The sequence below is a fragment of the Ailuropoda melanoleuca genome, chromosome 16 (genome assembly GCF_002007445.2).
Source record: "Ailuropoda melanoleuca isolate Jingjing chromosome 16, ASM200744v2, whole genome shotgun sequence".
Classification (NCBI taxonomy): Eukaryota; Metazoa; Chordata; class Mammalia; order Carnivora; family Ursidae; genus Ailuropoda; species Ailuropoda melanoleuca.
Genome location: NC_048233.1, coordinates 74,935,002 through 74,957,372, shown reverse-complemented (window position 1 = coordinate 74,957,372; position 22,371 = coordinate 74,935,002). Strand labels below are relative to the sequence as shown.

The following is a 22,371-nucleotide window of genomic DNA, read 5'->3' as shown; positions in this document are numbered from 1 at the left end:
TGGTCTCCCAAGATGCTCCATACCTGGGCAGCTCCTTCTGTCACGTGTCCTTGGGACCAGCGAGCCACCCAGCCAGGAAAGGTGAGCAAGTACCGCTCGAGGAGCTCCGCCCTGTCGGGGCGCACAGACTCGTGCTCTGCGCCCTTGGAGCAGGAGCAGCTCACCTTTCCTGCTTTCCGCTGCCAGCTCCCCGGGGGCAGAGCAGTCCCTGTTTTCCGCATTTGGAGGTTCTGGTCCTGACTTCCCTCCCATCAGCACTGTGGTGCCAGGGAGCTCTTGGGCTTCCTGCCACTTTGCACGTGAGCTGGAGCCAGGACAGGCTGGGCGGCAGTGCCTTCCACACGGGGACTGGATTTGGGGGCCTCCGACTGACAGAGGATGGGGACGCTCAGGAGCTTCCCGCCTGGTTTTCGGGACCTGAGTCTAGACCCACAGCTGCTTCCCACACAGGCTGAGGACCGGAGAGTGAACAGAGGAGTCACCTCCAGAATAAATTTGCCGGGGTCTCCCTCCGCAGTCAGAAAAACTAGTTAGTACCTAGAGGCTCTGGATTCAGATGGGTGACTTCCTGGGCAGCCACGAGGGTCAAGGAATTCTTCTAGACCATCTTCTTTTACCCAGCTGGTGCTCAAGAAATGAACTGTTGACAGAAAGTGAATCCTCTGTTGATTCTAGTCGAGGTTTTCAGGTGACCCCTGTGCTGCCTGATATCACACTTCCCCCTCTCCCTTGTAGCGGGAACGCAGGAGTAGGCATTCACTGGAAGGAAGGTTGAGAGTTCGTTCACTGCTGGTCAGGACAACGCGTTGGGAAGAGAGTGGCTCTGCCTCGGTCCGGAATTTGCAGGGGTTACCGCTATGTTGGAGGGAAGCAGTCTTGAGAATGTGTGTCCTTGTTTCAAAAGCAGAGTCGGGATATTCTAATTCTTGATCCCTTCCCCTGCTCTGGTTGAAGCTCTGGGCTGCCAAGGTCCTGCAAACTCACTGAACTCCCAGTTTTTACCCTGCTTCCTGGTCAACCAGAACCAAATAACGAGGGCAAGGAACTCAGTCCTAATTCTCTGTTCCTTGATGTACTGAAAAATGGGAAGGGAAAACAGAGGGGAGGGAAGAGGGTAAAAGTGCCTACCTTTGGTCCCTTCCTGCTTTACACCATGAGGTTTAAAGATCTTAGCTGACAATTAGAGGCCAAGCATGGTAACAATGGCAGCGTCCATGCTCTTCCCCCCCTTGACCCCTGAGCTCAGGGATGAGACTTCAGCATGGTCCTCCAGAGAATCATCTAGTGATCTGCATGCCACACCAGTTGAAACTTGGTGTCGTGCCTGTCGCGGGCTGTGGTGCCCAGCTCCTGAGTCACAAATGCACTGGATAGAAGGGGCAGCAGGCCGCAGGGTAGCCGGAAAGTTGGTGGCACTCCACGGAAGGGCAGCAGTGTGCCAGCCACACTCCGGACCGGTGACCTCTGCCAGCAGTGACCTTGAAGAATGTGCTGTGACAGGGCAGCTTTAAAGTCCCATTTCTTAGAAAAGCCAATTGCTCAAGTCTGTAACTACTATGGCAGTAGAAACTCCAGGAAGCAACCATCACACCAACGTGCTACTTGCAGGGGCCAGAGGAGGGAAGTCGCAGAGGAACTTGGACCGCACCAGGCCGGAGTGAGAGTAAGAACAGTGGTGGCTAGTGGACTGCTTACTGGGTCCTGGGCTAAGTACATAATGCAAATTACCAGACTTCTTCCTCACAACCGTGCTAGTAAGGGATGTCCTCATATCTTCTATGTAAGGAAACAGTCTCGTGGAGGCCAATCAACTTGTCCATGGTTCTCCCTTTGAAGGGTGTAGCCAGAATATGAACCGGCAGTCTTGATGCTGGGGCCCGTACTCCTAGCCATCATATCCCACACTACTCCCAGATGAAGGCACTTAAAATACTGAGCCTCTGGGCGACATTAAATCTGATGTCATTTTAATGGTATGCAGAAGGATGTGGGGACTTATGAGGGAAGTCGGAGGTAAAGAGAAAGATACACCTACTCACCCCTCCTTGCTCTGGTCTGTTCCCCCTGCCTCTTCTCTGGTCCTGGGATGAGCACCTTACCACCCTCACAGCACAGCGACTGAAAGCACAGACTTCAGAATCTTGTTTCAAGTCCAACTTTAACCCTTCTCAGCTGTGTGACCTTGGACAAGATACTTCTAGTCTATCCCCTCACCTACCTCTTATGAGCATTAAATGAGGGAACCCATAAAGGCCCCGAATCTGGAGCATTTTCAGTGCTCCACCCCTCAGGCCACCACCTCCCTCCCCCATCACCCTGCATTCTAAGAGCGGTGGACTTGCTAAGTCCTGTTCATCCAGTCATGCTGGCTCTTTCTGAGCTGCCCATGAACAGCACTGGGAGCATGGAGGCTTGTTGACAGTCACTTTTATTGAGAACTATATAGTTTTAGGAACAAACCACAAAAATAATTCTGCTGCTGGACTGGTTTCTGTGATTTTGCAGTGAGGAGCCTAGAATGCGAGCAGCCTCCTAACTTCCAGACTGATCAATGACCTTCTGTATCCACTTCTTCAGGCGGAACACGTGTGTGTAGAAGCCATATTTTCCATCCCTGTCACAGCCTTCACCCCATGAGACGATGCCCATTTGATACCAGCGGTTGTTAAAGGGGCTCTGAGGAAGAAACATGGGGTTTCCAAGAGGGTAAGTCCAAGGCATGACAGCAGTACCCTGTCAGGCAACTATTTCTGAGAACAGTCCCTCACTCACCCCCGCTCCCAGAAGCTCTACCCACCAGCTCCTAGACTTTAGCGATGCTTACCTTCATGACAAAGGGTCCCCCACTGTCACCTTCACAAGCATCCCCTCGTTTCCCTTCATTGGGCTTGAAACCTTGAGAGAGAACAGCAGTGCTTAGGCGCAGAGCTCACGCTCCCACCACTCCTCTTGAAGAGACCTAGCTGGTAAGTGTCCACCTTACCCTTTGTGGTCCTCCTTGGCTCCTCATTTTCTTACCCCCAACGTGCAATCCTTAAGCACCGCCTCTCAGCTCTATCTTCAACACGCATCCCAACCCAGCCACTTTTCAGTGCTTCCACCCCAGTCACATCACATGTAGCTCTCCCCCAAACTAGTTTCCCGAATTCTACTCCCCCCCTGCCCAATCCCTTCGCTACCCAACAGGCAGAAGGACTTTAAAAAAATATATGTTAGACCTACAGGTGGCTTGAGGATAATGGCAGTTGCCTTTATCCAAAATCTCCCCACATACCCACAAATGTAACAATAAAAGCTACACACACACACACACACACACACACACACACACACACACACACAATCATCATCATGACTGGACTACAGAGAACACCCAAACCTCAAATCAATTTAATATATTTAACTGCATCTAATATCAACACTTATGTGGAGATGAGGCCGTAAATATCTACTAGATAAAAGAATTGGGTGCAGTTGAATTGGAACCTTATAAATGACCCCAAATCTACAAAATGAATGACAACTAAATAGATCCATACCAAGATACTATAAGGAAAAAAAAAGACTGAAAAACACCTAAGCTAACAAAAATTCTCCCCCAAAACACAACCATGAAACAGAAGAAAACTATAACTGAAATTAAATTTCCTCAAGCCTCAATGTAACAAAATGCCTTGCATCAAAAATCCAAAAATTAAAAATAAATGGACAAAACAATAGGAAGAAATGCAAAGCAGAAAGGGATGGAAATGGAATTCAGACCAAAGAAGAAATCCGAATCCCTCGAAAAATAAAACCATGGAACAAAACTAATATTTATTTAAAAAAAACTAATATTTATTATATAATCCAAGAAAACTTCACAGAAATGAAATAAGATTGAAGGTGTATGTATGCCAAATGGAGCCACACTGGGCAGCTGAGTAAATTTCCAGGATACATAAAGAGAAAAAAGCAAAATACAAAAGAATATCTACAGTATGCTACCCGAGGTGTAAAAAGGGGGAAATAAAATATATGTGTGTGTCTGCTCATTTGTGCAAAAAGAAATACAGGAAGAAAAAACACCACAAACTACTGAGACTGATTGACTACAGAGCCTGGTTGGAAATGGAGTAGAAAGGATTGGCGGGGGGGGGGGGGGGGGAAAAAGGAAAAAAAGGAAAAGAGNGCAAAAGGATAGAAAGGAAAAGAGAGTGTCACTTCTCCAAGTGTACCTGTTTTAAAGGGCCTGAGTTTTAGAACCATGTTAATACTCCAAAAAGAAATAAAAACTGAACAAAGTTGGGAGGGGAGACCCCAAATTGAATACAATCAGAAACAACTGAGCCTAACTGTATTTTAAATAAATAACACAGCAAAGGGGGGAAAAAACTAACCCAAGTTACTTTTGAACACAGCACGTCAACTATGTACCCACTAACGACAGCAATACCAGGAAGAAATGCTGAACACCAGTGAGTAGGACTGTTTCTCATGATGGATGGGTGATTCTGAAACAATGTATTCTAGCATTGATCCAATAAGTTACTATATGATGAATAACAGGAGTCCAGTTTCTCATTGTCAACAGAGAGCTACAAATATGGAAAAGGAGAAGCTAAAATTAATCCTGCTGGATTGCAGTGGGAGGTTTCAGATAGAGAAACTGATAAATGACAGAAAGAAAAATCGATCTAGATGTCGCTGTATCCATCGTACACGTATTTTCTAGATCCGTCTGCTGAGAGGACGCAGAAGCAGTAACATCCTGGTAGCCTTGTGCACACGTAGCACCCAGATTGTGGTTTCTAAACACCATTCTCCACTAGCGGGAAAGTGGAGAACATTTTGCTGTGCCAATGTAAGCAAGTACTCAGGGAAGGACAGGGACATCAAAAGCCTCAGAAGCCAGGCTGAGGGGACTCCCACTGGCCAAAACTGGATAATTGAATATCAAAATAAATGATGATAGTAGCAAATTATAACCCTTAGAATAAAGACCCGTGAGTCCACACTGATAGAATGAAAGAAAGGAGAGGTCTTCCTTCCAATGAAACCATAATAAACATAGAAGGAATGACAGAATTAGAAAATCACCATTTGGCAGCCCCCAGAGCTGGGAGAACGGTTTGAGAAACAGGATGAAGAGGGTCAAAGCTGCTACCAGCAAGATACTTATAAACAAAACCTCACAGTGAGAAACTTGCCCAGTGCAGACACCACCTTAACCAAGAGGTCAGAGTTACTCTCCCCAGTTATGGTGAGACATATGGACAAACGGACATCATGGGCCTTCCCTTAGAAGGACACAACTTCGCTTAGCCTGAATCTGATCACAAGTAAACCAAAACCTTAGACAAACCAACCTGAGGGCCAAGCGACAGGTTCACTGGGCTGCGCATTTATGAAATATGTCAAAGTCATAGAAGATAAAGGACTGACAACTACAAGCAATGTGTGATCCTGGACTGGATCCAGATGAGAACATTTTTTCCCCCTTTGCTACAGAAGACATTAGTAAGTAGGACAACTAGAAAATACTGGAATAAGGTCTACAGATTAGATAACAGTATTGTATCATTAACTTCCTGATTTTAACAACTGCACTTACTACGTAAGAACATTCTTGCTGTTTGGATAGACTCATGTATGTGGGTAACAAGGCATATGTACAATTCACTCTCAAACAGCGTGTGTCTATGTGTGTATATGTCAATAAACACAAACACACAAAGTGCAGGGAATCTGGATGATGGCATACAGGAATTCTTTACATTATTTTTGCAATTTTTCTGAGTCCAAAATTATACTAAGAGAAAATTTTTTAAAGTAAGCTCTATGCCCAACATGGGGCTTGAACTCATGACCCTGAGATCAAGAGTCCCATGCTCCACCGACAGAGCCAGCCAGGTGCCCCTATACTAAAAATTTTTAATTAAGTTAGACGATCTATTCACCTCCCCCAAAACCCTCCAAAATTGCCTAGCTCAATAAAAGCCAAAGTGACTCAAGACCCTAAAAGAACTGCCCATCCTCTGCCTGCCCACCTCCCACCCCTCATCTACTCCTGCCCTGTGTTTACTGCACCCCAGCCACACCGGCCTCCCTGCTGCTCCTCAGACACCCTAAGCAGGATCCCACCCCAGGGCCCTTGCATCTGCTGTCCCTCACCCTGGAGTGCACTTGCCCTAGACTAGCTCACTTCTTCACTTCTAGTCTCTTCTCAGAGAGAACTTCTCTAGCCTTGTCCAACCACTCTATCTAGACTGCCCTGTCCCCATCTCTCTCTCTCTCCCTTAGTCTGCTCCATTTTTCTTCCTGCTAGATTCTACATGTTTATGGACACTCCCTCCTAGGAAGGAAGTTCTGTGAGGACACAGGCATTGTGTTTGGGTCCTTGTGGTAAATACTGATCACAATAGGCATTCAATAAATATTTGATGCATGACTGAAGGAACAAAGCTTTTCCCCTATCCATGGCCTCATGCTGCTATCTGGACTCACACAGATCGACAACTTAACCAGTGCCTAGCACCATGCCTAGCACCTTACTATATCTATTCTATCTTATTTAGCCCTCACACAACCTTATGGGACAGAGACTTGCATCTCCATTTTACAGAGGAAGTAACCGAGCCTCCAAGAGGTTATGCAACTTTCCCCAAAGCAAAGTTGGCTTATAAGTGACCAGATCCAGGACTTGAATAGGTCTGCACCCTTCGCGTGTCTCAATCCACGCCCCCCCACCCTGCCGGCTCAGACACGCCCGGGGCACTTGCCAGCACAGAACATGTTGTCGGTGATGCGTATCCGAGTGGAGGCCTTGCACACCGGCCGCTCCACGATGGGGAGGTTCACCACCTGCAGGACGCTGGGCTGCACCTCTGTCACGCTGGACGTCCACATCTCCTTCAGGTTGCCCCAGCCTGTCACCCGTCCTTTGTATCCCGCGCGGAGCAGTCTTCAGGCAAAGGGAGAAGGACCTCGTGAGAACCAACCCTTCCAGAAGTTCCCCCGACCCCAACACTGTCCCTTGGAGACCAGAATCTCAAACACTGGCGCAGAAAGAACTTCTGGGTTTACTCAGAGCCCCTGAAGCCTGGAAAGGGGAGTGTGCGTCAGGCCCAGAACCGAACCCAGCCCACGGCCCGTGCCCGCACCCACCTGACTGCGGTATCCCTGTCAGGCAGGCACACGGGGTGGATATAGTTGCTGAAGGCGATGGGCTTCTTGAGCCTCAGCAGGGCTATGTCACGGTCCAAGTTCTCCCTCCAGTTGTACCTGGGGTGGATGTAGATCTTTTCCAGCATGGAGATCTTCTCAATGCTTCGCTCATACCTGTGCAAACAGGGAGATGGGGAAGCTGTAAGCCACCTGCTGAGGGATAGCCAGTTCCCTGAGGAAAGAAACAGCCTGGCCTCAGCGTCCAGGAATTGGGGTGACCCTTGGGCCACCCGTGAGGGAAGAGGGCTGGCTCCTGCCCTGGCAGCATCTCCTGGCCTGAAGCTGCTCCAGGCTTTGGAGTCAAAGAGCCCCGGCAGGTGGGGGAGGAACGCAGGCCGGAGCCCTGGTCCAAACAGCCTCCATTCAGAGCTCACACCTGGGCTGCACGCTGGGGCCCGCAGAGAAGCTGGGGGTGGGCCAGGATTTCACTCTCTGCAAAGTCTTAATTTCTCTGTCCCTGGCTCCAAGCCTCAGTCCAGACATGGCCAAATGGACTTTCCAGCAGAGACTGCTGGGTTTTCTACCGTGGGACATGTAGAGACATATCCCCAGGCCCCAGAGCCCCTCACGGTCGCTCTGGAGGACTCTGACCTCCGCCAGACATCCACAGGCCCCCGATTCCGTACCTGGTGCGGGAGTGCTTGCCAATGCGCACCAGAAGATCATTCTCGGTGAAGTTCTTGTCCCAAGGTGGGTACAGGAGACAGTGGGCAGCAGTGAGGACCCAGCGGTCACTGATGAGGCTGGCCCCACAAAGCAGCTCCTGGGGACTCTTCCGGAAAAGCATCACCTGCCTGGGAGGGGGAGTAGGAAGCATGAGGAGCTAGGGGCTGCCCCTCCACCTGCCCTAAAGTAGAAAGTCCCAGGTTTAAGAACTGAACAGAGGTGCTTGCCGGGCCCAGACCCCAGCTTGGCCTGGCTGCCCTGGCCGACTGGGGCCTCCACATAATAAGAAGGGGCTGCCTCCTGCTTTCTGCACCTCTCCCCAGCTTCTTGCACAGCCTGGCACAGCTCCAGGGATCAGAGAAACTGACTCAAGTAAGCAGACCTCTTAAGCTCTCTGGGCCTCAGCTTCCCTTCTGCGTGTGAGAAGCAATACCCCCAATCTCAGAGGGGTGCCAGCTGTCATCATCTGGGAAGCCCAGGCCTGTGAGGGAAGGGCAGCCCCGGCAGGGACCCCTGGGGCCGCCCCCACGACGCACCAAGGCGCGAGGCCAATCTCGGCGTCCCAACCCTCCACGACGCGCCCGTCGATGTAGGAATCCAGAAGCTCGTGTTCCGTTTTGTCCTTCACCAACGACTTCTCAAACAGAGGCCGCAGCCCACAGTCTGCACAGCAAGCCAGATGTGAGGGGCAGAGCTGTAACCCGCGCCCCGCGCCCCGCGCCGCCACTGCCGCCTCACCTGCCTCCCCGGCGCCAAAAGTGTTCTCGTTGAAGAAGGGCTGGAACTCCTCGTCGCCGGTGCGTCCCTCGATGGCCGCGTCCGGGTCCTCAGCCAGCCCGTCGCCCACCTCTTCCACAGGCTCCTCTGAGGGAAGCAGGCACGGCTGGGGCCGGGCCAAGCCGGCCCGCGTCCAGACCCCTCACCCCGGCTCCCGGCTTCCCCAAGCCCCACAGGCGGCCCCGGAGGCCCCTGGGTGAGAACGCGGCGCACGTGGCCTCGGGAACTGGGCGTCGGGCCTGAGAGGGTTCAGCTGCGCGTGGGGCCCCGCCCTCCCGGCCGCCCGGAGTCGGGGCGGCAGCAGACTGCGCCCCCCAGCGGCGGGGCAGCCCCGCACCGGGGGAGAAACTGCTCGGCTCCGCCCCAGGCCCCGCCCCCAGCCTCAGGCCCCCGCCCCGCCTCACCGCAGTAGTCCAGGTCGCAGTACTCGAAGCCACCAGGCTCCTCCGACACGTAACACCACGCACCCTCCTCGTCCCCGTCGGGGTTGCGGCAGAAATTCTCCACCAGCGGCACCGCAGGGTTGAAGTCCTGGTCCTTGCTCAGTGCCTTGGCCTGACTGCTGGCCCAGGCCAGGCAGGGTGACCCATGTGCGGTCACTGCCTGGCGACCCTGGTAGTACCGGCCACGCTCAGGGACGCAGTGCTCAGATGAAGGTGGCAGATTCACCGTGGGGCCTCTGGAGCGTGGGGTCAGCTGCACAGTGACGCCCCCCCCGCCTGGTGGGTGGGGAGGCAGGGGAGCAGAGTGGGCGGGGTGGGACCACACGCGGCCAGGGGGTCACGGTTTGACTCCCTGCCTTGTCACCTTCTTCCTATGTGACCTCAGGTAACTTGACCTCTCTGAACCTCACTTTGCTTGCCTATAAAAGGGGTGACCGATACCATTCTTGCAGGGTTGTCGAGAGATTTAAACAAAATACGTGCTATGTCTCGAGCATTGTGAGGCAGCGTTCGTAACTCGGTTTCACCTCCTGGGCTATTTGTAATCTATTGGTAGTGACTGCCTGGGGTTTTTACAGAAGGAGTCTGTTTTTATAGGGCACAGCAGTCAAAGTAGCTGGGATGACTGAGGACTGCTACATGCACCATCAATTTCAACGGGCCTGCAAAGTATTGGGGGTGGGCAGGCATGGTATATGGCAGCTGCTTTTGTTATCATCGCTGGTAACTTGCTGTAAGACCAGTCTCAGGACCAAGTACTGGGTCCAACAGGGATGCATGAAGGACAAAGAACACCAACCCATAGTTGGTAGCTTGATTGCTGGCACTAATTCTTTACCCCTGCCTCCATCCACATCCTCTGCCCCTTGGTTTTACAGGCAAAGGTGTACTTCTCCACCTGCTGACTTTGGCCTTGAGCATGTGGCTCACCCTGGCCAATAGAACACGGGCAGGATGGATGCCACAGTTCCGAGCCTAGGCCTCAGGACACATTGCGTTTTCTGAACAGTTTTTTTACCTCTGCCATCGCCTTGGGAGATAGTGCCTTTCAGCCTCAGCCCCGGGATGAGGAATGTGGAGCAGACCAGGACCCAACCCCCACAAGGAGCCAAGTTCAGCGGGACCCCTGGCTAGAAGCAGACCCAGCAGCCAAGCCCAGCCTGCCTCAGTGGCCACCACAGACACAGGCAAGCACAGCTGCCATCAGCTCAGCTGCCCAAGCCAACCCTCAGACACAAGAAAGAAATGCGTGTTGGTGTATGCCCCTGAGCTTTTGTGGTTGTTGGTGATTTTGTGGGTTTTGCAGCATTATTGCGGCCAGAGCTCACTGACACATCATGTGAAAGAATAATGACAGCATCGTGCCGGGCTGGGCCACATGAGGTTTGCTCTGTGGTGCTCAGAAAAGGGCGCATGGATTGAAATGGTTAGGGAGGGCTTCCTGGAGGGAAGAGGGCCTCAAGCAGGAAGGAAAGCATATTTGGAATGAGCCACAAGCCTGGGTCACAAGAAAGCAAAGACTGGGGAGGCGGGGGAGGCCAGCTGTCTCTGGTCTCCTGCCTTCACTGACCCACAGGCAAAATGTTGTAAATGACTAACCCATGGTTGAAGGTAGTCAGGATTTGGCTTCCTGTCCCAGGCTGCCAGGCCCTATGGAGACCCCTGAGCCTTGGCCATGGACTGCCTAGGCCTCCCCAGCTCACCGCAGACAGGGATGCTGCACTCCTCCCTCCGCACAGTGGGGTCTGTCGTATAGCACCAGGGCCCAGTGGTGCTGCCATCCGGGTTACGGCAGAAGTTCTCCCGCAGGTCCGCCCCAGGGTGGGTGGTAGTGTTGATTCTGGAATGGGAAATTGCTCAGCAGAGGCCATACCCTCCGTCCAGTGTCTCCCAGCCCCATATTCTCAGCCCACTAGCCGACAGGCCAGCCCGTCACTCACTCAGGCTTATGTGGGTAGCGACTCCTCCAGAGCTGACACTCGATGCCTGACCGGGTGAAGCTCACGTTCCCTCGGTAATTCATACCCAGACCTTCAGCACAGTTACCTGCAGAGACCCCACCCCCCCGGTCTCTTACCCTGAGGCTCTGTCTGTCCACGTCCTCCAAGCTACTTCTGCTCCATGACCCTTGACCTGCATTTCCTCAGCTACCTCCTCTGTACCCAGCAGGTCGCCAATCTATTTCGCAGCACTCACCAAAGATTCCCTGAGTGCCTACCGTCCACGTGACAACCTGTGCCAGACCCTGTGCCAGGCACTAAGGACATAGTGATGACTAAGACATAGTCACGGTAGGTCCCTGCCCTCAGGGAGCTGACAGTCAGTGGCTCTTCATGGCCAGTAAGATGACAAAGAAAACAAGGTCCTTCTAGGTTGTCCCTGGTCTACCTGTCCTGTTATCAGAGCTCCTCATGTCAGGGCCTTTGCACAAGCTCTTTCCTTCGCCTGGGCATGCTCTTCTGTTCACTCATCAGTGCATCCCACAAATCCAGGTGGAACTCTGCTTCTTCTTGGGGGTTGTCCCTGATCCTGCCAGCAAACTAAATGCTCCTTCTCCGGGCATTGTCTTGGCACCTGGAATGGAGCTTTTCCAGCAATCACATTGACATTTTGTGTTTTTGTTTCCCTATGAGATTGGGAGCTCCTTCATTCTCTTAAAATCCCCAGCACGTGACACAGTGCTGGTACAGAGTAGGGGTGTAGTAAAATATCTGTTGAATAAGTTATTTAACAAATTAAAGTATGGGAGAAAAACACAAAAGTATGGCCAGCGGTTAAAGAGCTATTGTTAAGAGTTGGGGTCTATTGTTACATTAAAGGTGTATTCAGAAGCTCCTTGCAGGCTCAGCAAGGTGATGGCATTTGAACTCGTCCTTGAAGGACAGGAAAGTTTTCAGGAAATGGTCATAGTTGCTCCAGGGGAAGAGGCAATGAAAGCAAAGGCCAGGAGGGAGACACATCTTGTCATGTTCAGAGGAGTGCTCATGGTCAGAGTATCTGGGGGTCTGGGCCCCTGGTTGGTGCAATGGAGACAAGGCTGGAAGGGAAGGTTAAGGCCACAACCTGCCAAGTCTGCCAGGCTTAGAAGCCTGTGCTTTATTCTGGAGGCAATGGGGAGCCACACAAAGTTCTGAAGAATGAATGTGACATCATCAGGGCTCCGCCCTGGGAACACAGGAAGACAGACTGGCAGGGGCTCGAATGAAAATGAGGTCTTAAATATGAATTCCTCATCCACTCATGCATTTGTTCCTCGAGCATGAATCCTCTTCCTCCCTGCCGGGCACAGAGCCAGGGGCAAAGACACGTCCTTGACCGCAGGAACAGAACGGCAAAGTCAGATGCTAGGCCCTGACTCCTAACCCGCCCCACTCTGCTCTTCTCCCAAGCTGTCTGCTCACACCCTGACCCCTACCCCTGCATCGTCTCCTCACCTTCCAGACATTCAGTGAGCTTTTCTCGAGGTTTCCTCACCGACTCACAAGCTGGAAAAGACCCAGAAACACTTTTGGGATTGGGGTAGGGACAGGAGGGGCTCAAGTAGAGGGTGGGTGGGACAAAGTGCAGAGACAGAGAGACGGAGAGACAGATAGAAGGAAGGAAGGAAAGGATGGGTGGAGGAATGGATGGACCAGAAGATTCTCCAGAGTAGAACATTCTCTCACTGGGGTCCCCAGCACTCCCTTCTGGGAGCAAACCCTCCCCAGTGCTCACCTGTGTACTTGGTCCAGAATATATCCTGAAAAACAAGAGTGGGCATGAGGCTGTGGCATATCCCATTTAATTTCATTTTGCTTTTCAGTAGACTTTATGTTTTCTCCTCATACTTTCCTCCTTCCCTTACCCTGGTCATGCAGGGGGCAGGCTCTGGGGAGGTTTGTGGTAGTTTCTTACTCTATTTCCAGAAGCCCACGCCCACTGAGGAGAGATGTATTTGAGGAGAGGGGAGCCCCCAGCCAACCAAGACCAAAAGGGTTCCCATAGGTGGGCTAGATTGGAGAAGGGGGGTATGGGGCCCAGGCAGAGCCCTGAGGAAGGGAAGGGCTGCACAGAACCCCATGAGGCCTTGCCAGAGTCCCACAGGAGCAGCATAGCTGAAGCTGAGAGGCCATGCGGGCCAGGGCCTCCAGAGACTCCAGTGCAGACAGACATCAGAAGACGGAGGAGCCCCCCAATAACCTGGTGCCTCACTAAGCTGCCAGACCTTGATATAAGCCCAGGTGTTGGGACCTCCAAGAATGGCTGAGGTCACTCATCTTGGCAGTGAAATGAGGCCCAAGAAGACATTAAGTTACCAACAGCTGAAGAGCTGGGACATCCTTTGCTCTTTTGTGGTCCTAGAGCTGGGCCCACCTGGAGGCCCATGCCGCCCCCCCCCCACCCGGCGCATAGCCCAACCCTCACCGTGGCAATGGAAGACTCCAGGGCCTCAAAGGCCTCTTCGTAGCTGCACTTCTCTTCCACACACTCTCGCTCCAGGTTCCCCTTGCGTAACTCCTCCAGGAAGCCACTGTTTGCGCGTCGGACCCGCTGGAGCAGCGATAATGCTTGCTGAGGGGCCAGGAACACTGCTGTAGGAGGGGCATGGGACAGTGGCCTCAGTGAGCCAGGAGGTCTTGGCCATCGTGGGGGCAGAAAGCAAGCCTACCCTGCTCTGCTGGCCTCCGAGAGGGGACACCTGGGATGGTGGCAGAACCCTAAAGGCTGCCGACGGTAGCCCACTAGCTCACTTCCATTCACTGGATATCCCACTCCCCATATGGCAGGAGAGATGCAGTCACTGTACATCCAGACCTGAGCACCCAACTCCTTCCCAAGCCCTATACTGTAGGCTCAGGCCCAGCTGGGCGTTGGCCCTGTTGTTCTCAGTCAATCCAGGAGACCCCCGCCCATGGGCCCATATCCCAGCCTGCCAGCCTGTCCCAGCCTCCAACCCCTCTTACCATGCTGGCTGTGCACAAGGCTAAACAGGACAGCTAGGGCCAGGCAGCCAGGTACCCACAGGCCTCGGATGTGCGCCATAGTGTATCAGCTCCTGGGACTCTGAGGACTTGTCCTGACCACTCTGGGTTAATGTTGAACTAACATGAAGAAATCAGCCAAGAGGGAGAGGTCAGCAGGTCAGGGCCATGGGACTAGTGTATAGATAGTCCGCCCCCACCATCCAGGAAGATAGGTCCTCTTGGGACCAGGGACAGATAGTCTGGGGGGAAGTCACAAAGGAAAGGCCAGTGTAAGTAACCACCATCATCCAGCCCTTCCCTCCTTAGATGTGGGCCAACTTGGGCTAGTGGTGTCACAAGATCTTCCTGAGGCTCCTTCCAATCCTAACACATGGTGATGGTAGCTTTGATCTCCGTGAGCCTCAGTTTCTTCATCTGTACAATGGGAACAGTACTTTGTTGTGAGGACTAAAGGAGATTATGAATTTAATGCCCGTGAAATTTGGTAAGTGCTTAACAATCGGTAGGTATATGGATATAAACCAATGGGGAGGTTGATGTAATCACAACACATAGAAGAAAGCAGAGACTAGGGTGCGGCCGGATGGAAGCTGCCTCCCAACCACTTTCCCATCCGGGAGCTGTGCAGGTGTGTCCATGTGTGTGGCTGCTCAGGAGGAGGGGCCAAGGCCAGGGCCTTTGAGCCTCTGGTCTATTTTCTCTCACCTCCTAGGACCTGCTTCCGGCCCCAGAACGGGGACCAGCCCAAATCCTCGGGTCTCCTTGGCAGGGCCCCGCCCTCTCCTCCTGACGATCTGTCCTGGGCCAGGCCTGGAGTGGCTGCTGGTCCTACCCTGCCCCTCACCCAGCCTTGCTCCCATCCCTCCCCCATTTTCTGTTTGTATTCCACAAGGTAAATATTAGTCCTGGGTCTAATTAGGACAGAAGGACAAAGAGCAGGAACACCGGGAACACCTGTTCCCATTTTGCCATCCTTCAGGCCCAGCCATTCGGGTCTACACTGCCATCACATAGAGTCTGGGAAGATCACAGGGCAGGGCCTGGTGCGAGCAGAGCAGGGAGTGTTTGCACGGAGCTGGGGCTCAAGACTCCCATGAATCAGCTTAATTCCCGGGTGGCCCAGTTCCTGTATCTATATCTATTCCTATTTTTCTATATATTTTTTAAACCAACATTTAACTTACATTCAGTAATGTTAAAACAAATCCTAAGTGTTTAACTCACATTTTTATGCACATGCCCATGTAGCCACCACCAGATGAACATTTTTAGCCCCAAACAGACTCCTGCGTCCCTAAGATCACCACTACTCTAACCATCACCCTAGACCAGTTTTGCCTCTTTTTTTTTTTCTTTTTAAAGATTTTATTTATTTATTTGACAGAGACAGCCAGCGACAGAGGGAACACAAGCAGGGGGAGTGGGAGAGGAAGAAGCAGGCTCATAGCGGAGGAGCCTGACGTGGGGCCTCGATCCCATAACGCTGGGATCACGCCCTGAGCCGAAGGCAGACGCTTAACCGCTGTGCCACCCAGGCGCCCCAGTTTTGCCTATTTCTGAACTTCATAGAAATGGAAACCTACAGCATATACCTGTTTGTGTCTGCCTTCTCAGATTGTGTGTATCGTGTGTGTGTCAGTGGTCCATTCCTTTAAAAGGAATGTGTAGTATCTCGTTGCAGAAATATTTATCCATTGGATACCTGTTGATGGGCATTTGGATTAGTTTCCTGTTTTGGCTATAATGAGTAGTGCCGCTATGAATAGTCGTGTACAAGAGTGGATTTGCTGGGTCATAAGGCAGGCATACGTTTTGCCTCAGTCACTGACAAATGGTTATCCTGAGTGGTGGTGCTAGCTTGCATTCCCACCAGCAATGCTAGAGAGTTCCTGTTGTTCAGATCTTTACCAACCCTCTTATTGTCCATTTTTTTTTAACATTATCCATTCTGATACACGTGCAAGTATCTCATTGTGGTTTTAATTTGGATTTCCTGTTCACTAAGGATGTTGAGCCTAATTTTTTTTTTTTGAGCAGGATAGTGAAAAGATCTCACCTCACTAATTTCTTAAAAAATTACATATTGAGGAAAGGGATCCCAAGAAGTGGAGAAGAGAGGTGTGGCTTCGTCCTTCCTGCTTCAAGACAGGTGATCCTCTTTTTCTGAGGACCAGCTCGTGGGCTGGTCCTCAGAAACAGGGAGTCCCTGTTGACTCCAACGGGGCCAGTGCTGAGTCAACCAGGAAAGGGAGAAAAGGCAAGAGCAGAGGGTGTTGGCCAGAAGGACAAAACACACAACACATGGCACCTCTTTTACTGAGGGTTCAGGGCCCCCTTGTTCCCTCACTGTCAGAACTCCCCATTCCTACAGATAAGCATCATAGCATAAAAGAGAGCACTGGTTTAGGAGGCCAGCCTGGGTTTCACCATCTGTAAAATCAGAATTAGAACAACATTTGCCTCACGAGGCTGCTGTTGAAATACTCATACTGGCCTCTTTGCAGACTTGCTGAGCCCATGGCATGCTCACGCGCAGACATAACCACTAACAGGCAAATCTGGGGCCATGTCTTCCTCAAGCTGTTTGCAGACAATATTCGAAAGCAGAAAACTTTGGTTCTCTAGGCCCTGGGAAGATAACTGAAGCTTTCTGCTTAGATTTGGTTCCTGCTTTCCCAGACTCATGCCTGGATTTATGTGTTGGGGTGATGAATTCACACATCATGGTACAAGTGGCAAATCCAATTACCAGGGAGAACTTTGCTGATGAGAACATCATTCTGAAGACTACGGGTCCTGACATCTTGTCCACGACAAATGCTGGACCCATCCAAAATGGCTCCCAGTTTGTCATCTGCATGGTTAAGACTGATGGGTTGGATGGCAAGCACAGGCTCTTTGGCAAGGAGAGAGACAGAATGAATACTGTGGGGGAGTCTGGGTAGCGCAGTCGTTAGGCGTCTGCCTTCGGCTCAGGGCGTGATCCCGGTGTTCCGGGATTGAGCCCCACATCGGGCTCCTCCGCTGGGAGCCTGCTTCTTCCTCTCCACTCCCCCTGTTTGTGTTCCCTCTCTCACTGGCTGTCTACCTCTGTCAAATAAATAAAAAAATCTTAAAAAAAAAAAAAAGAATGAATACTGTGAAAGCCATGGAGCTTTGGATCCAGGAAGGACAAGAACAGCAAGATCCTAGGCCATCCTGATAAATTTGGTTTTGTGTTTTATCTGATCTACACCATTCCTTTTGTCCCTATAGGAGAACCCCCAGCTCTCAAAGTTTGTAATCTTTGGGTTCTCACTTGCTGCAATTCTTAGGATTCCATGTATCCTTGTCTCCCTCTGATCTAGTTGCATTCAGAGTTAAGTTTGTCATTATGAAGTAAATACTAAGCTACCCCTTCAAAGCATATTACAAAGTTTGTAAAGTATCACCATGCCTGCCACAAAGAAAGTACCCAGTAAACACCACTATTACATATGAAACAGGAAATACACAATGCTGCCTGTGAAGGTCTCTTCCTAAAATAATAAAACTGAATTAAATGAGCCTCTAGCTTTAATTACTAGTTTATAGGAAATACAGATGATAAAGGAATAAGTTAGCCACCACCACAAGGAATGACGGACATTCAGCAGAACAAATAGCCCCGGTCTGTCTGGCAAATTCATGACCTGGAAATAAATGGGGTGGGTTGGAGAGACTGTTCAGGATAATAGAAACCAAGGAGAGGGACGCCTGGGTGGTTCAGTCGGTGAAGCGTCTGCCTTCAGCTCAGGTCACGATCCCAGGGTCCTGGGATCAAGTCCCGCATCAGGCTCCTTGATCGGGGGGAACATGCTTCTCCCTCTGCCTGCTGCTCCCCCTGCTTGTGCTCTCGCTCTCTCTCCCTGTCTGACAAATAAATAAAATCTTAAAAAAAGAAAGAAAGAAAAGAAACCAAGGAGAGAACTAACACCCAAATGCACAAAAGGAATAGAAGTACCACGATTGGTTTAGGCTTTTGTTTTTTTGTTTTTTTTTTTTTTAGATTTTATTTATTTATTTGACAGAGAGAGACAGCCAGCGAGAGAGGGAACACAAGCAGGGGGAGTGGGAGAGGAAGAAGCAGGCTCATAGCAGAAGAGCCTGATGTGGGGCTCGATCCCATTAAGCTGGGATCACGCCCTGAGCTGAAGGCAGACGCTCAACCGCTGTGCCACCCAGGCGCCCCTGGTTTAGGCTTTTGAACCGAAGAAGTATAAAATGATTTTTGGGGAGCAAACAAGAAACTGTAGATTAGGTATTCAATGATATGAAAAAAATTATTGTTAATTTGATAAGTGTCATAGGACACGTGGTTGTATCTTTTCAATCCTTACAAGTTTTAACAAACAGATTAAACAAGCATGGCAAAATGTTACCAATCATCAAATCTAGGTGGTGAGGTGATTGGGTACATCGTTCTTTTAAATTTTGTTTCAAAATTTTCACAATGACAAGTAAACCTAATTCCTGAATAAGTGGAGGCTGGTAATATTCAGTGGGTTAGAGCAACCTCCGTGTTTTCTTGGGTGACAGGAGACCACACACACCTACCCCCTCCATTTTGCAGACAGGATCAAGGGAGAGCATCCCCTCTGTGAAAGTGGCCCTGGAAGGCTCCAAGAGTTCTACTAGACCAGGGTGGCACCACCATGGATGAGCACCAATGGACCCGCACATCCTTAGGCTTCAGGGTTCACTAAAAGCCCCCCAGCCTCCAGCAACTGTTCTTCTTAGAACCCTCTGAGCCCAGTGGGCACCATGCAACTGAACACATCCTTCTTGCTTCTCACCCCAAACACATGCTTGCACACTTAAAGCGGATCATATTTCCACTAAGAACAAGGTAATAATGAGAGACTGCATTTCTCCCAACAAGTTGGCGTCAAACAAAATCATGGGTAAGGCCAATGCTATGTTGTAAAATGAAGCACTGTAATCACTGAAAACAGTAAAATTATGTTCCAGACAGAGAATTTCAGAAGAAGGTCAGGTATCATTAAATCCAGACATTCTGAAGCCTAGGGCTCCGTGCATATACTACAGAATGGCCTTGTCCGTTTGCATATTTAACCTCTCAAAAATTGCAAATTTAGGGGCACCTGGGTGGTTCAGTCGGTTAAGTGTCTGCTTCAGCTCAGGTCATGATCTTAGGGTCCTGGGATTAAGCCCTGCATCGGGCTCTGCTCAGCAGGGAGTCCGCTTCTCCCTCTCAATCTCCCTCTGTGCTCTCTCTCTCTCTCTCAAATAAAGAAAGAATACCTTTTAAAAAATTATAAATTTACCTTAAGACAAGAACAATTTTTTTTCTTTTTGGCTGAAATTATGTTTTTTGAGGTGGTTAATTATCTTGGTTTATTCCTCCGTCTGATCAGCATTTAAAAATTAGTGAATTTCTGTTTCTCTCTCTCTGACAAATAAATAAATAAATAAAATCTTTTAAATTCTTTTTAAAAATGAGTGAATTTCTACTTAATCAAAAGCTTTTAAAATATAGGATCCAGGGGCACCTGGGTAGCTCAGTCGGTTAAGCACTTGCCTTCAGCTCAGGTCATGATACCAGGGTCCTGGGATTGAGCCCCTGCTCAGTGGGGAGTCTGCTTATCCCTCTCCCTCCCTCCCTCTCCCAAATAAATAAAATCTTAAAAGGAAAAAAAAAAAGGATCCATAAAAGAAAAAGTTAGCAAAAGGCCTCAACAATGGAGCTGAGATTGGGAAGCAGATTTGGTCCAACTTCCCCATGTCACTGGAAGGAAAGGGGATCTCCCAGGTGGGGAGCTAACTGATCAAGGCTATAGAGTGTCGGGGCTAAAGCTAGGACGAGGACTCAGACTCCTCTTCTCAGACCACTGCTTTTCCCCTCACATGACTTCCATCCCCCAACATTCTTTTTTTTTTTTTTTAAAGATTTTATTTATTTATTTGACAGAGATAGAGACAGTCAGTGAGAGAGGGGACACAAGCAGGGGGAGTGGGAGAGGAAGAAGCAGGCTCCCAGCAGAGGAGCCTGACGTGGGGGCTCGATCCCGTAACGCCGGGATCACACCCTGAGCCGAAGGCAGACGCTTAACCGCTGTGCCACCCAGGCGCCCCCATCCCCCAACATTCTGCTGGAGTACACCCTCACTGTTCTATGAAGCACACCCAGTGGACATGCACCCAAAGTATGAAACTATTGTGAGTGATGCTGACCTGCCCCAAACAAGCAACACCTATAGGAAACACGCAACCACCTAAATCTTGTCTTCCAAGGAGGGCTAAATGCAATACCACTAATAACCAGCTACAATTTATTAACTGCTCACCAAGTGCCGGGTACATAGTACTGATGAGGTAGGTACCATAATTATCCCCATTTTACAGATGAGGAAACTGAGGCAGAGAAAAGCCAAGTAAATTGGCTGAGTTTATGCAGTCAGTCATGGGCAGAGCCACAAACCACACCTGAACCTGTCTAGAAATGGAACTCTGTACAGTCCATGATGCTTTGCCTTGCTTACAGGTTCCTAAAAGTGATTCAAATATTATTCCATTGTAAGATTTTCTCATACTGTTAAAGTTGCAGATGAGGATAGGAGATTAGTTTGGTTCAGCAGCTGCAGACACGACACAGTTAAACCTGCCTCCAGGTTTAGGGTGTCCGGCAATATTTTCACAGCACCTTTGCCCTAGAGCAAGCAGCAGCATTCAAATTCAGTACTAAATGCACCAAACCAGGGGCGCCTGGGTGGCACAGCGGTTAAGGGTCTGCCTTTGGCTCAGGGCGTGATCCCGGCGTTCTGGGATCGAGCCCCACATCAGGCTCCTCCGCTATGAGCCTGCTGCTTCCTCTCCCACTCCCCCTGCTTGTGCTCCCTCTCTCGCTGGCTGTCTCTCTCTCTGTTGAATAAATAAAATCTTTTAAAAAAAAAATCTTTAGGGGCGCCTGGGTGGCACAGCGGTTAAGCGTCTGCCTTCGGCCCAGGGCGTGATCCCGGCGTTGTTGGATCGAGCCCCACACATTAGGCTCTTCTGCTATGAGCCTGCTTCTTCCTCTCCCACTCCCCCTGCTTGTGTTCCCTCTCTTGCTGGCTGTCTCTAACTCTGTCAAATAAATAAATAAAATCTTAAAAAAAAATAATAATAATAAAAAAATATTTAAAAATAAATAAATAAATGCACCAAACTGTTAAAACTGACTATCTGGGAGAAAAAAAAAAAGTGACTTTATCCAGGGGCGGGGGAAAGAAGTAGGGAATAAAGGGACTTTACCATCAGGATGAATAAGAATCATTTTGACATCAGGGGAAAGCATTTCCTCAGTGAAAAAATTAGTTCAGTGATCAATCTTTTCAAGAATAGTCACTGCATTTTAACTGGAACACCACTAAATTAGGGGTCAGAAGACCTGGGTCCAGTCCTGGTTCTGCTACTCACTGGTCTCCAGCCTTGGCAGCGACTCCTCTCGAGGCGTCTGTGTCCTCCTCTGTAATACGGGGAGCTCGCACAGTGCCCTCTGATGCCTGCTCGAGTCTTAACCACAAGTGCTGGCAGAGCAGAGACTCCCAAACCACGTGCCTTTGGATTTGTTCGCTTTGATCTGACCCGCTCTGCATCACTTAGGGATAGCCTGAATGGAGAGAAAAGTTCTCCATCTGTGTGAGGGATGAAGCAAGGGGGTGTGAGCATCCCAGGTTTGGGCCTAAGGAGGATTGCTGGGTGGGGACAGGCCTCCCCAGCAACCCAAAGCATGCGCAACTTGCCTACACAGCTCACTACCAAGTGATGAGTATGTCCTTCGCTGCACAGCTGGGGATCGTGTGATGAGAATGTCCCCAGGATACCTAAGAACACCAGGCGGATGCTGACTGCTAAGCAGTCAGCTGAGCTGGCACCGCCCAGCCTGAAGCAGGGGCTGGAAGACAGGACCCACCAAGCCTCACGCAGGCTCCAAGAAACGGGGCTTGCTCACTCAAAACTAGTTTTAGAAGCTGTTTTTCAGGCTTTAGATGGTATGACCTTTCTCTCCATTGAGCACCAGGATTTCCTGCCGTCCTCCCTCCCTGTGGACAATTTCAGAATGCTTCGTCAACAGGTTATTCGATTGGGTAGGTGCTGGGTCAATGTCAGGGGCAAAGCAGGAGACATGGGGCTGCCTGTGACATTGTGATCAAGTGCTGGGAAGCCAGAGAACACCCCACGTTTCAGTGCTCACTCTGCCGGTTACTGGCTGGGTGATCTTGGCCAGCTACTTACCCGCTCTGACCCGTACCTTCCCTCATCTGTGAAACAGGGGTCACTACACCTACTCTGCA

At 50.4% G+C, this 22,371-nt stretch overlaps 1 protein-coding gene across 1 annotated transcript; it reads right to left on the bottom strand.

Moving 5' to 3' along the window:
• Window positions 1–2,410: 2,410 nt before the first annotated feature.
• Window positions 2,411–14,191, bottom strand: F2 (coagulation factor II, thrombin). The gene is made up of 14 exons (XM_019802150.2): window positions 14,036–14,191; window positions 13,497–13,663; window positions 12,807–12,831; window positions 12,527–12,577; window positions 11,033–11,138; window positions 10,796–10,932; window positions 9,054–9,368; window positions 8,611–8,736; window positions 8,409–8,535; window positions 7,833–8,000; window positions 7,147–7,320; window positions 6,762–6,943; window positions 2,825–2,895; window positions 2,411–2,676 (listed from the first exon to the last, which is right to left on the bottom strand). The coding sequence occupies exons 1-14, from the start codon at window positions 14,112–14,114 to the stop codon at window positions 2,533–2,535; spliced, it is 1,872 nt and encodes a 623-aa protein (XP_019657709.1). The 5' UTR covers window positions 14,115–14,191; the 3' UTR covers window positions 2,411–2,532.
• Window positions 14,192–22,371: the final 8,180 nt, after the last annotated feature.